The following is a 15,073-nucleotide window of genomic DNA, read 5'->3' on the forward strand; positions in this document are numbered from 1 at the left end:
ACTGTGGTTGGAGTCCCCTCGCTGTGTTTCTAAAAGAACCAAGATGAACAAGTCATGGCTCTCAGAGGACTTTTCTTCCCCTGGGTCAGCCAGGGGACGGGAAAGGCACGCGTATTTTTGAGAGTGCTTCATGCAAAGCATCTTTTTCATCTTGAAAATGGGGGTCAACTGATGCCAGTCAAGTGGGGTGTGTGTGGCCCAATTAGTGTCAACGAGGGAGACTGTGGTTGGAGTCCCCTCGCTGTGTTTCTAAAAGAACCAAGATGAACAAGTCATGGCTCTCAGAGGACTTTTCTTCCCCTGGGTCAGCCAGGGGACGGGAAAGGCACGCGTATTTTTGAGAGTGCTTCATGCAAAGCATCTTTTTCTTTTTCAAAAGGGGGGTCAACCGATGCCAGTCAAGTGGGGTGTGTGTGGCCCAGTTAGTGGAAACGAGGGAGACTGTGGTTGGAGTCCCCTCGCTGTGTTTTACATGCTTTTAGAAGGGCATGACATGGCTTGGAGGTTGACTTTCAGCATCTGCAAACTGTTGCCTACCAAAATGCTGCCTTTCCAACACCTGTGGTTATAGACAATGAGGAACATACTGATGAAGATGAGACGCAGATACCCGATTGGGATGACAACTTAAATATTCGGTCAGGGCAAGAAGAGGCTCGTTCTGAGGGGGAGAGGAGTGCAAACACAACAATTGATGATGAAGTTCTAGATCCCACCTACTGTCAACCCACAGTCAGACACTCGAGGAGGTCAACAGAGGCGGTGGAGGAGGATGCAACCGACGACGAAGTTACCTTGCGCCTTCCTGGACAGAGTCGGAGCACTGGTAGCACGTCTACAACTGCATCCTCAGCCACCACTCTGCCTCTGAGAATTATTCGGGGTGGATCAACAGGTCGCATGGCCTCTAAGCCTTGCCTAGCCTGGTCCTTTTTTGACATAGAAAAAGATCGCCCAAATTATGTGATCTGTAAAATTTGTCATGGTTCTCTTAGTAGAGGTCAAAACCTCAGCAGTTTGACAACTTCTTCCATGAATCGTCACATGAATAAATATCATATGGCCCGGTGGGAAGCTCACCGTGCTGCAATGCGGCCTAGCGGAGCGAACCATCCACCGCCTGCCCCTTCCAGTGCATCCGCGCGCTCGTCATCTTCTAGGACTGTGGGGACAGCTGTCACACCTGTTTTTCCACCCACAACTTCCACCACTGTAACCGCAACAGGCAGTTTGCTTGGTAGGTCGTCAGTTGGTTTGGAAGGGGAAACAAGTGAGTGTGTACAGCTCTCTCAGACATCGATAGCACCAACGTTGGATGAAGGCAACATCATGTCTCCGTCTGCACTTTCCTCACAAACCTGCATTTTTCCATGGACACCCTACTCAACACCGTCTACACACAGCAGCCAGATCTCTGTCCCTCAGATGTGGTCAAATAAAAGGCCACTTCCTGCGACCCATGACAAAGCGAAGAGGTTGACTCTATCCGTCTGTAAGCTGTTGGCTACCGAAATGCTGCCTTTCCGCCTAGTGGACACACAGGATTTTAGAGACCTTATGTCTGTCGCTGTGATCCAGTACAAGATGCCCAATCAACACTGCTTCTCCAAGAACAGCATGCCCGCGCTACACCAGCATGTCGCACACAACATCACCACTTCCTTGAGAAACTCTGTGTGCGACACGGTGCATTTCAACACAGATACTTGGACCAGTAAGCATAGACAGGGTCATTACATGTCACTGACTGGGCACTGGCAAACTATGGTGAGAGATGGAGAAGGGTCTGCTGTCCAAGTCTTGCCGTCCCCACGAGTTGTTTCAATCCTTCTTCTGTATGTAGAAGTTAATACACTGCTTCTGCCTCTTCAACCTCGTGTGGGTCCTCCACCTTGGCGCAAACCCTGTGTGGTCAGGCCACCCTTCCTTGTAACTGCGCACAAGCACTACCACACACCTCCTTACTATGCTGGCAGCAGAGCTCAATGCCATCAGGCGGTCAAAGTTTTACTTTGAAATGTATGGGAAATGTGAGTCACACCGCTGAGAAGTTGTGGACGGTTAGCTCTGGATACCGAGTTTCATCAATGGTTGTCTCCACTCAACCAGCAGCCAGGGAAGGCCGGGTGCGACAATGATGCAAACATGGGTGCGGCCCTTCGCTGTGACAATGTGACACACATGGCTTGTGTGGTTCACGTGTTGAACCTGGTTGTCCAGCAATTTTTAAAGCACTATCCTGGACCACATGGCCTTCTGCAGAGAGCACGGTGTAACGCCTTCCTTGATCCACACACTCAGATGGGCTGTTAATGATAGGCTAGAGGGAAGCCACTCACCAAGCAGGACCCCTAGAACCCTGAAACCCTTTAACCCCTATACAGGGATTAGGAATTGCACAGGGCCCAAGGTGATTAATACCTGTGGAAGGCTGCAGTTCCAGAGAATAGTAGTCAGGCAGGGTCAAAACATTAATTGAGGAACAGGAACAGAATGGGACGGCCAGGACTTAATCAGAAAACAAGCAGAGGTGAAATGCGGATCGGCCAACAAGGTACATAAACAGCAAGCAGGAAAAGTAGTCAGGTAACAAGCACACAAAATCATAAAACTGAACTGGGGGTAAAAGTAACCAGAGGTCATAGCTATGTCTGGCAGTGGTCTGCAGACAGGATGGGCATAAAAAAGGGTGTGGTGTCTTCCCATTGGTTGTAGCTGAATGATGGTATTTCATCTGTGAGATACCCACCAGCTACATTCAGCCAGAGATTCTGCATCTGTCAAGGTAATGCAGCCCAGTGGGTGAGCATAACCTGCGTCCACCTGCGCCGCTGGCATCGACTCCTCTCCCATCATCAGCACTATTCATGAAAGGAACACGTTGTCACCTGGCGACCGGAGTACAAATTGACGGAGCGGACTCCGTTGGTGACTTAACAGCCGTGTGCGGCAATGATGCAAACCTGGCTGCGGGCCATCCTCAGGGCAATGTGACACACGTGCCTTGTATGGCTCACGTGTTGAACCGAATTCTCCAGCAATTTTTAAAACACCATCCCGGCCTACATGGCCTTGTGCAGCGGGCACGCTCGCTATGTGCTCACTTACATCGTGCGCACACAGCAGCTCAACAACTTTCATCACTCCGGAAGTCTTAGGGTCTGGCAGTTAAACGCCGGAAATGCGATGTTCCGACACGCAGGAATTGGAATCTGCACATGTTGGAGCGTGTGTGGCAGCACCGCAGAGCCCTGCTGAAATACGGTATGACATATAACCTGGGATAACTTGATCAAGAGGTGGTGCAGATCACGCTGCTGGAATGGTGTCAGATCAAGGACCTATGCACCCTGCTACACAGTTTACAAATGTCGACGAAGATGTTTAGCACTGGCAATGTCATTCTCAGCGTGACAATTCTGGTCATCTACATGATGGAGCACACTGTAATTATTATTCGGAGTCAGGTGTTGGGACAAGAGGAAGGGGAGGAAGTACAGGAGGAGTCATATGCGGAAGGGATAACAAGATCTACGAGGTCCAGATGGTCAGCGGCACCTATGCGGCATTCATGGTGAGGGAGAGGGATTAACAAGGGCGCATAGTATCAGCAAAAAGTGTTGATGAAAGTGCAGGAGCCCATGAAGAAATGGAGGACGAACTGGCGATGGGCATGGAAGACTCAGCAGATGAGTGAGAGCTTGCTCACATTTCGGTTGTGCGAGGTTGTGGGGAGAGGGCAGAGGAAGGATGCACGATTCTCACCTCTCTGCCACCAACACACCAAGGACTTGGTCCTCCTGGATGCACAAGACACATGAGCGCCTTCTTGCTGCACTACCTACATGACCCTCGGATTGTATGAATTCGAAGTAATCCTGAATACTGGGTTGCCACACTGTTAGATCCCCGGTACAAGACAAAATTTGGCAAACTAATTCCTGCCATAGAAATGGACGCACGTATACAGGAGTATCTGCAGAATGTGGTACGCAATCTTATATCTACTTTTCCACTAAACACCAGTGCTGCACAGAGTGAATCTCAACGGTTTGTCATGGATAGGAGGAAATGGTCTTTTACTTGTCCACATCGGAGGGACCGAGGGATGGCTGCTGTGCTGAGATGGCGTTGAGTACGGTGTCCCTGCAGAGTTGCACTTTTGGTCATATACCAAAATGAGTTGAAAAAGGACAGATGCTGGTGGAAAGGGGAACAGGTGTGTTGGAAAGGGGAAAAAAGTTTGGGTCCGTGGATTTGGTGGTTAAGCAACTGTAACATTTGCTGAAGAAACACCATCTGTTACAGTGGGACTGGCAGATTTGGATAAAGTGGTATATACTATGTTACCGCTATATAACGAAAATTAATAAGAAAAGAAAGAGAAAGGTATATATCCCCATCAGCAGTCAGTGTCCACCGTGCTCCCAGTTGGAAAAGGAGAGGTTGGCAACTGGAAGGTTTGGTGGAGGATACAGAGCTGTGTGGCTATGAAACTAATAGTAGCCTGAACCGAGTTAGACGCCATTCGGATCTGGAGACTGTGAGCCCTGTTAGCGTCACAGGGTCCACATGCCCACACAGCCCAGGAACTCCCTGTTAACAACACAGGGGCCATTTAGTACGCTGACCGTGTGCGTAGGGGCACACCTGTGGACAGCAGGCGCATCAGCAGCAGCAGGCCTGTTAATGCCACTGGGCTGCACAAGCAGGACTGGTAGGACAGGAGCTGGTCTTAACCGTTCTGCGTTACCAACTGTGGTGGTGGCCTGCATCGACACCCTATCCCTGCCTACCTCTGGCCTAAAGCCGCAATGGGTTCAACACATGGAGGTGTGCTCTTTCGTAGCATAATAGAAGACTGCGCACCTCCTTATTGTCTCCAGCCCCTTTTATAACCTGGGTCCGCCACAAACCAGGGTGAACCACAATGCACCTCCTGGAGACAAAAGTAGAGTGACACGTCAGGAGTGGCATAACTAGCGTCCTATTTGGAACCGCAACTTCAATGATGACCTCATGGCTGCCATGACCCAAACACCTCACCAGTCATCGTCTGACCATCAATAATGCGGTGACAAGTCATAGGGGTGGGCCTCTGCAAGCCATTTGGGAGGACACCTGATGCCCTGTGGTCTATATGGGACCCCCACATCAGGGCCAGGGCCAAAGAGTTCATTACCGGACCTAGTCTCTGATGCAGGAAGAGCCTGAGCATGCTCAGTAGCATGAAATACAGTCTCTGAAAAAAGACTATCAGCTTTAGCATGGTGTCTAGGCACAAAACAGGACTTAGACCCGGCACGGAATGCAAGCACCTGTGCAAAGAGGCTTTTCACACTTAGTGTGGGAGCATGCGCTGTATCCCGAAATGAAGACTTAGCGTCAGGAATAACACAGTCAGGCTGAGCATACTCACTAGGCGAAACACTGTAATTAGGCTGCAGCTGGGGTAAATCGGCACACGCATGCGCACTAGCTGCCTCTCCACACTTAGACGTGGAGGGGAAATTGCTCTTGGAGATGCTGTCTATGAACAGAAGGAAAAGCTAAAGGAAGCCTGACTTTCTATCCCTCCGAATTATGAAATGCAGCAATGAATTCCATGAGTTTGCTATAACATTAGCGTAGCAAAATGTGCATGAGGGTGTCATGTAGAGGTTCTATAAATAGCTTGTCACCAGTGGGGCACTAATGGAATACAACAGCCAGTTCTATGATGCCACTAAATGGCAGTATTTTTTGCTATCATTATAGCTTATTAAAAACAGAGCAGGAGGGTGTCATGCAGAGGTGCTGCACATAGATTTGCAGTAGTGTGAATAGACAAAAGTACAATAGCCACGTTTAGGATGCCACTAGGTACACTGACTGTTTGCTAGTATAATGGCTTAGTTTAAAAAAGTTGGAGTGTGCAATGCAGGCAGACGTGCTGCAAATATCTTTACAATAGTGTGAATAGACAAAAGTACAATAGCCACTTTTAGGATGCCACTAGGTACACTGACTGTTTGCTAGTATAATGGCTTAGTTTAAAAAAGTTGGAGTGTGCAATGCAGGCAGAGGTGCTGCAAATATCTTTACAATAGTGTGAATAGACAAAAGTACAATAGCCACGTATAGGATGCCACTAGGTACACTGAGTGTTTGCTAGTATAATGGCTTAAGGTCCAGTCACACTAAGCAACTTACCAGCGATCCCAACAATGATAGGGATCGCTGGTAAGTTGCTAGGAGGTTGCTGGTGAGATGTCACACTGCAACGCTCCAGCGATCCCACCAGCAACCTGACCTGGCAGGGATCGCTGGAGCGGCTACACAAGTTGCTGGTGAGCTCACCAGCAACCAGTGACAAGCCCCCAGCACCGCTTGGAAGATGCTGCGCTTGGTAACTAAGGTAAATATCGGGTAACCAACCCGATATTTACCTTGGTTACCACCGCACGGAGCTACACGTGCAGAGAGCAGGGAGCAGCGCACACTGAGCGCTGGCTCCCTGCTCTCCTAGTTACAGCACACATGGGATTAATTTCCCGATGTGTGCTGTAGCTACATGTGCAGAGAGCAGGGAGCAGCGCACACTGAGCGCTGGCTCCCTGCTCTCCTAGTTACAGCACACATGGGGTTAATTTCCCGATGTGTGCTGTAGCTACATGTGCAGAGAGCAGGGAGCAGCGCACACTGAGCGCTGGCTCCCTGCTCTCCTAGTTACAGCACACATGGGGTTAATTTCCCGATGTGTGCTGCAGCTAAATGTGCACACAGCAGGAGCCGGCACTGACAGTGAGAGCGGCGGAGGCTGGTATCAAAGGTAAATATCGGGTAACCAAGGACAGGGCTTCTTGGTTACCCGATGTTTACTGTGGTTACCAGCCTCCGCAGAAGCCGGCTCCTGCTGTCTGCACATTTAGTTGTTGCTGTCTCGCTGTCACACACAGCGATCTGTGCTTCACAGCGGGACAGTAACAACTAAAAAATGGCCCAGGACATTCAGCAACAACCAACGACCTCACAGCAGGGGCCAGGTTGTTGCTGGATGTCACACACAGCAACATCGCTAGCAACGTCACAAAAGTTGTTCGTTAGCAGCGATGTTGCTAGCGATGTTGCTTAGTGTGACGGGGCCTTTAGTTTAAAAAAGTTGGAGTGTGCAATGCAGGCAGACGTGCTGCAAATATCTTTACAATAGTGTGAATAGACAAAAGTACAATAGCCACTTTTAGGATGCCACTAGGTACACTGACTGTTTGTTGTATAATGGCTTAGTTATAATGAGTTGGAGTGTGCAATGCAGGCAGACGTGCTCTGCAAATGTCTTTGCACTAGTGGGACTATAGCAAAGTCCAATAGCCACGTTTAGGATGCCACTAGGTACACTGACTGTTTGCTAGTATAATGGCTTAGTTAAAAAAAGTTGGAGTGTGCAATGCAGGCAGACGTGCTGCAAATATCTTTCCACTAGTGTGACTACACAAAAGTACAATAGCCACGTTTAGGATGCCACTAGGTACACTGACTGTTTGCTAGTATAATGGCTTAGTTAAAAAGAGTTGGAGTGTGCAATGCAGGCAGAGGTGCTGCAAATATCTTTACAATAGTGTGAATAGACAAAAGTCCAATAGCCACGTTTAGGATGCCACTAGGTACACTGACTGTTTGCTAGTATAATGGCTTAGTTATAATGAGTTGGAGTGTGCAATGCAGGCAGACGTGCTCTGCAAATGTCTTTGCACTAGTGGGACTATAGCAAAGTCCAATAGCCACGTTTAGGATGCCACTAGGTACACTGACTGTTTGCTAGTATAATGGCTTAGTTATAATGAGTTGGAGTGTGCAGAGGACAGGAGGGTACAGTGCCAGGATTGTGGGGCTCTGGGTAGAGGAATGGAAACCTGCCTTTCTATTCCCTCCTAATGGTCAAATGCAGCGACGAAATCCCTGACCTTGGCTACACAGACGCTGTCTCTGTTTTCAGGACCTGTCACCTATGGCTCTCTGACCCTGCCGGTTTGAGCCCTTAAAAGAACTGCTAGAAAGTGCTCTCCCTAAGCTGTCTAACGCTGTGTATGGAGCGCATACAGCTGTATCGGCGATAGGACTCAGGAGGACGGAGCTGCGACAGTGATGTCTGACACCAAAGACGCAGAAGAGATAATGGCGTCCTGGAGGAAAATGTCCGGTTTTATAATGCAGAGACATGTGACATGGACATCCTATCACACATGCCGTTGCTTCTCTGGCTAAAAGTCCACTTAGCTGTGTGTGTGTCTGGGATTGGCTGACATGCTGGCCCGCCCCACTACACGCGCGCGCTTAGGGAAGGAAGACAAGGAAAAAAAAAAAAAAAATGGCGATCGCCATTATAGAAACAGCAGTGATCTGAAGGCGCTGTTCACGCACACTATACACTGAAATGTCATAATAGTGTGATTCACAGAGTGACTTACACTATTACAGCAGAAACCAAGCTAGGATTTAGCTGTTTTTTTGCTGTTAGAACCGTTCTCGAACGTTTCTAGAACTATCGAGCTTTTGCAAAAAGCTCGAGTTCTAGTTCGATCTAGAACAGGCCCCAAAATCACTCGAGCCTAGAACTGGAGAACCTCGAACCACGAACCGCGCTCAACTCTACTCAGGAGTTCATGAGTGCAAAAAAGTGGAACATTCTGCAATGGCCAAGTCAATCACCAGATCTTAACCCAATTGAGCATGCATTTCACTTGCTCAAATCCAGACTTAAGACGGAAAGACCCACAAACAAGCAAGACCTGAAGGCTGCGGCTTTAAAGGCCTGGCAAAGCATTAAGAAGGAGGAAACCCAGCGTTTGGTGATGTCCATGGGTTCCAGACTTAAGGCAGTGATTGCCTCCAAAGGATATTGAAAATAAAAATATTTTGTTTGGGTTTGGTTTATTTGTCCAATTACTTTTGACCTCCTAAAATGTGGAGTGTTTGTAAAGAAATGTGTACAATTCCTACAATTTCTATCAGATATTTTTGTTCAAACCTTCAAATTAAACGTTACAATCTGCACTTGAATTCTGTTGTAGAGGTTTCATTTCAAATCCAATGTGGTGGCATGCAGAGCCCAACTCGCGAAAATTGTGTCACTGTCCAAATATTTCTGGACCTAACTGTATGTCAGTGGAAGAATGTATGTGGCTCTCATTAGGCCATCATGGCACCTCCAAATAACTCATCGGCAAACTGCCAACAATTAGGAAGAACAGGAGGATCCCCTTGAGTTATCATTATATTTAGTGTGAACAATGAACAGTATAACAATTGAAAAACTCCCAAAAGTTCTCAATATGCCCTGCAAGCTAAGTGACATCAAATATGCAGTCATGTTTATGAAAAATAAACAAGTTAAAGCTTCAAATTGACAAGAGACAAAAACAAACAAGTCTTTAAGTGATCAGGGAAGCAAACAAAACCATTGTATAGGTGAAGGAAAATGTGGCTACAGTACAATTGTACCAAAAGTTAGAAAGTCAGATCCCCGTCCATAGAAAACCGTGCTCAGAACCAAATAGTGCATATCAGCTGATACACTTGATCCGTATAGAGAAAGGTCCGGCATCCAGGTTTTATAAAGACTACTTTATTTAAAAAATCATTTAAAAGTCACAAATAGATCATCCATAAATTCAGAATAAAAAAAGCAAAATCTAACGCGTTTTGGACTGGTGTCCTTAGTCATTGTACTGCATGTGGTTTTATTCTGAATTTTTTTGAAGATCTATTTGTGATTTTTAAATGATTTTTTAAATAAATTAGTTTTTATGATACAGAACAATTCTTATCATAACGTCTTAACAAGATTTATTTATTTTTGGAGTTTACATTTTCTTTCCTGTTTCTCTTGAAATTCATGGTTGGCTATGGTTGAGTTATTATTATTATTATTATTTTGGAAAATGTATATTCCTTAGTAAATCTTCAGACTCACCAATGGTGCACTGCTCCCCCTCCCATCCTGGGCTGCATTCACATTTTCCATCCTTACATTGCCCGTGCTCTGCACAGTTGGGGTGACAGGTGCGCTCCTCGCAGCCGGCTCCTCCCCAGCCATCTTCACATTGACAGACACCTCCTGAGCACACACCGTGACTTCCACAGTCCACCGCACACAGCTCTGGAGGAGCAATAATGAGACAGGGTGTTATTATGGCACGCAAAAGCTTTAATCTTACCTCTGCCAATGTAGTTAAAGCTATGCAAATCCTTATTAAGAGTATCACAGCATAACAGAGCAACACAGATTTTCAGGAGTAAATTCAATTACAAGTGGTGCTTTTACTGTAACTGCTTTTTTCTTGAGGAAAACAAATTGTAATGCAAATTTCACTTAGTTGACAACTGGGAGTCTGTCACATTTATAATGTTAACCTAGACTCAACAAAGTATTGCACTTGGGCAGTTTTCCAGCATTAGAAGCGTGATAGATGGGAAAGTAGAAAATTCACTCTGGAGGGTAAAGAAATCACTTCTCAACTCAGAGAATATGTATTGATCTGTGTAAAAAATACAAAATACAAGGAGAGAGTGGCGGCAGGTGAAGCGCTTCTATAACGTGGCGTTACTTAGGGTGATTACAGAAGGAGCATGTGCACAGGTGATGATATGAGCGATATGTGAAGTGACATGATCTCCCTATGGGGGTACTGTCATAGGTTGGGATTATACAATTCATTTTATGAAATGACAAGGCCGGTGTAGGAAGATTTTGCAAAACTGATACAAAAGAAAACAGGAGCACTGACCAATCAGATTCCACCTAGCAATTTTGGGGGGTTTTCTTGAAAGCAAAATTACCACTTTACATTCTTACTGGTTCTGATAGCTCTCTGCTAAGGAGGGATGTCTTTATCCCAAGGATGAGGGTAGGATATGCCAGTGGGGATTTCTTGAGCTGCTTCGCCACGTCACGGCAAATCTCATTTGAAGCAGTCCTACACTAAAATATTTTTATAAAATGTGCCATACGGCCTCACATATGAATAGTAGAACTGCTCTTAGCAGCACTCACCTGGTCTATTTCAATCCCGTACCCATGACTGAGTCATGGCTGTGGGCGGGACAGGTCCAAGCAAATGCTGCATGAAGTAAATAGCCTGTGGACAAAGCCTGATGACTTAATGTGAACAGTCACCAACCGCCAAAATCTAGACAGATGGAATACATCCCAAATTGGGGTGCAAAGCAAGGTGGAGGTCAACCACCGACCAATTCAATGAAGAAAAAACAAAAAGCAGCACCAAATGTGCACTACAGCACTAAACATTCCAAACTGTACTTATTTTAAAAATTTTGAGATTTTTGGCAAAAAATTGCAATTTCTTGAGCTGCTTCGCCATGCCACGGCAAATCTCATTTGAAGCAGTCCTACACTAAAATATTTTTATAAAATGTGCCATACGGCCTCACATATGAATATTAGAACTGCTCTTAGCAGCACTCACCTGGTCTATTTCAATCCCGTACCCATGACTGAGTCAGGTGAAGCGCTTCTATAACGTGGCGTTACTTAGGGTAATTACAGAAGGAGCATGTGCACAGGTGATGATATGAGCGATATGTGAAGTGACATGATCTCCCTATGGGGGTACTGTCATAGGTTGGGATTATACAATTCATTTTATGAAATGACAAGGCCGGTGTAGGAAGATTTTGCAAAACTGATACAAAAGAAAACAGGAGCACTGACCAATCAGATTCCACCTAGAAATTTTGGGGGGTTTTCTTGAAAGCAAAATTACCACTTTACATTCTTACTGGTTCTGATAGCTCTCTGCTAAGGAGGGATGTCTTTATCCCAAGGATGAGGGTAGGATATGCCAGTGGGGAACTAAGGGGACCTGCGGTTGAGACCAGCCAGCTTCGGGTGAACAGTTACCACCAGAAAGTGAGTAAAGAACCAGTTGCACTGAAACTCTTGTGTGGCCTACCTTCTTCTGACACCCGTCACATCACCTAGCCTCTGGGGCCGAGCCCTGCTTGCGGAGGGCCTAACATCCAGACTGCCATTAACACTAGCCCCAGTAGTGAACATTGTGCAGTGGCGGCACCATCTCTATAGCTGCAAAACCGCAAGTTGCATCACGTATAAACTTTATTCAACAATCCCCTGTAAATATCCCTTTTTCAAAAAGCACCCAGGGCACGGAACCGGGCAACGGCCACCAAAGTGACATTCCCCAGTTATACACTGCCCGGGACTGAGAACCCCATAACCCTGGGTGACACATATCCATACTTATGGCCCACACAGGGTGTATCCATACTTATGTCCCACCCTGTACTGGTGCAGTTGATTGAGTAAGGAAGAGACATGATCTGCACCCCAATACTATGAACTCTACAGCGACCAAGGTTTTGTACACTTAAAGGAGGTGCTGCAAAGATGAAACCTGATGTTAGTTTATAAAATGGGATATACTGTATCGTCAATGCTCTTATTTAATTGTGTGCTCAGTCATCACTAGTTTCAAGTACTGAGCACTCAAGCATGGTAGTGTGCACTCATCACTAGTTATGAGTACCGAGCCCCCGAGCATGGTAGTGCTCGCTCATCACTAGTTACAACTACTGAGCCCCCGAGCATGGTAGTGCCCGCTCATCACTGACATAGAGGTGTTATGTATAATATGTATAATATGATTCACACTTTGGTAATGTGGGATGTGGAATAGGGACTAGTGTTACATTTTTGTGCACAAAACTAGTCCATTAATTGGGATTTTTTACCTATTGATGAGAATTTACTTATTTCCCCCAACAGACTTATTGGATCTTTCTGTTATGGACTGACAGAGATGTTATATAATTAACTTATGATATTATACCTATTGTGGTTTAGTGTCTATTTAGGTAGGGAATCATTCGACCTTTCTATGAGGGTAAGTCCATAATAAGTGGGGGTGCCATATGATTACTCAAGGGTGACAAGGGTGGCTAGGTAGGGATGGAATAGGGGTGTTTTTATGGTGAGACAGCACTATACTCTTGCTTTAATTGTCCCCTCCCCCTTTATTGTCTATATCTCTATCCGTTTTACCAGGTTGCATTTGATATTTTGGTATTTTGCCCAGTCAAATCAATCAATCAATCAATCAATCAATGCTACTTTTTAGTGTTTTTATTTTCTTCTTTAAAAAATTAAAAAATACCTCCATTCTTAAAGGGAACCTGATATATGCAGAAATGCTATTTACCTGTAGACGTAGTTATAATTTTTTATTAGGCCCCCTTCACATGTCCGTTTTTCCGGTATGTGTGGTGTCAATTTGCACACATATTGGAGACACTGATACATATAGCCCCATTAAAATGAATGGGTGTGCGCACAAATCCATGTTTTGACATGGATCATGTGTCCTTGTGAAGCACACGTGTATCCATGTGCTCCACACGCGACATGTCTGCTTTTGGCCAGCAGCATGGGTGTCATACTGACCACACATTGATGTGATCTGTGTGTTATTAGTGTGACAAGTACCGGAGGACATCTATTCACTGAAACTAAATGGGGTTTTATCCTTACCTGTCTCCAGCGCTGCTGTTGCATCCGGGTCCCGCTCATTATGCCTCATGAATAGTCTCTGTACTGACTGCGGACCAGAAGCAAGTGTGACAGCAGTGCCAGAGACAGGTAAATATACAAGTTCATGCTATCTGTGTGCTATCCAGATGTCAGATGGATAGCACACGAACAGCACATGGAGAACACACACGGGGACGCACAAATTGCCAAACAGACCTGCACTACGGAACGTCACACACATGCGTTTAATGCACGGATGTGTGAAGGGGGCCTTACATAGAGTGTTAAATCCTGTTTACCTGGCTATAGGGAGAAAATGAAGTTACATTCTCCCTGTAGCCACTTGCTCCGAGCTACTGGGGTTGTGCAGGGAGCAGTTTTGATCACCGCTCACTAGAGACTACAGCTACAATCACTAATAAAAAATATTTTGAGAAAAAATTGACATATCTTAGAGAAGGATTCAGATCTCACAAGCATGACCAGCTCTAGACCCTTAGTCACATACAGGAGATGTCACAATCTGAGGGACTTGCTAGTTAGGAACAGGCTAATGAGTCCGAGGTCCTGGTTGGACACACAATCCCAAGTTGGGAATTATCGGTGTGGACAGTGCAGATTTTGTAGCCTGCACCTTACGGGCAAGTCCGTCCAGATTGGTTCACATACGCATAAAGTAAAACAATTTATATCATGTAAAACGAAATATGTGGTTTATGTGGTGACTTGCCCGTGTGGAAGATTCTATATTGGAAAAACCATTAGGTGTTTATATATTCGTTTTAAAGAACACTATAATTCCATCCACACGGGAAAAGGTTCCCCCAGATTAATAGAACATGTACGTGAGACCCATGCTAGCAGTCCCGACGTTCTGCGGTTCACGGGTTTGGTGAGAACTACCCTACCCCCACAGGGTGGGGATCTCCACAAAAGTTTGCTACAAACAGAGGCGAAATTAATAATAAAATATGGAGCACAAGGTGGTTTGGGTCTTAATGACCGAAATGATCTGGCAGTATTTTTGTGAGGTACAGAGGATTGTATTTGATTAATTATGTTATTTGTCTAAAGGTTATAAATATGCTTACTTTATGGCTGGATATAAAGCATTTTTTGATGTACGCAATTGATGGGCAAAAAGTTATGATAATCATCATGTATAGATAATTTTTGATAGCAATTTATTGCATCATATAGTGATCATTCCCCCTTTTTTTTCAATCTGGAAAATATGTAAGGGACTCGTGTACATGATGATTGTCATAGACTATTTAATTAATTGGCAAAGAGTTGTGGGAATCGTCATGTACATTTGTTGAGTGACTCATTAAATTATACTATGACCATTGCTTTTTACAGCCTAAAAGAATCCATGAGTAACCTGAAAGAAGTAGTAGTAAAAAAACTTTGTAAAAAAACTTTGTTAAAAAAACTTTAGCAAAAAATCGGTGAGAAATCTGTATAAATCTGTAATGTATCTGCAAAAATTTACAAAAAAGCTGTATATAATTGTAAGTTTTGTTG

The 15,073-nt window shown here is 45.3% G+C and overlaps 1 protein-coding gene across 5 annotated transcripts in view; it reads right to left on the minus strand.

The window, feature by feature from the left end:
* The window catches only part of TENM1 (teneurin transmembrane protein 1), a 1,354,271-nt gene that overhangs the window by 400,898 nt on the left and 938,300 nt on the right, over positions 1-15,073 (minus strand). For all 5 annotated transcript variants that reach the window (XM_075323916.1, XM_075323915.1, XM_075323914.1 and 2 more), the window contains one exon: positions 9,953-10,138. In XM_075323916.1, the coding sequence (XP_075180031.1) occupies positions 9,953-10,138 (186 nt within the window). The remainder of the gene's footprint in view (positions 1-9,952; positions 10,139-15,073) is intronic.

Source organism: Anomaloglossus baeobatrachus, chromosome 9, assembly GCF_048569485.1.
Source record: "Anomaloglossus baeobatrachus isolate aAnoBae1 chromosome 9, aAnoBae1.hap1, whole genome shotgun sequence".
Lineage (NCBI taxonomy): Eukaryota > Metazoa > Chordata > Amphibia > Anura > Aromobatidae > Anomaloglossus > Anomaloglossus baeobatrachus.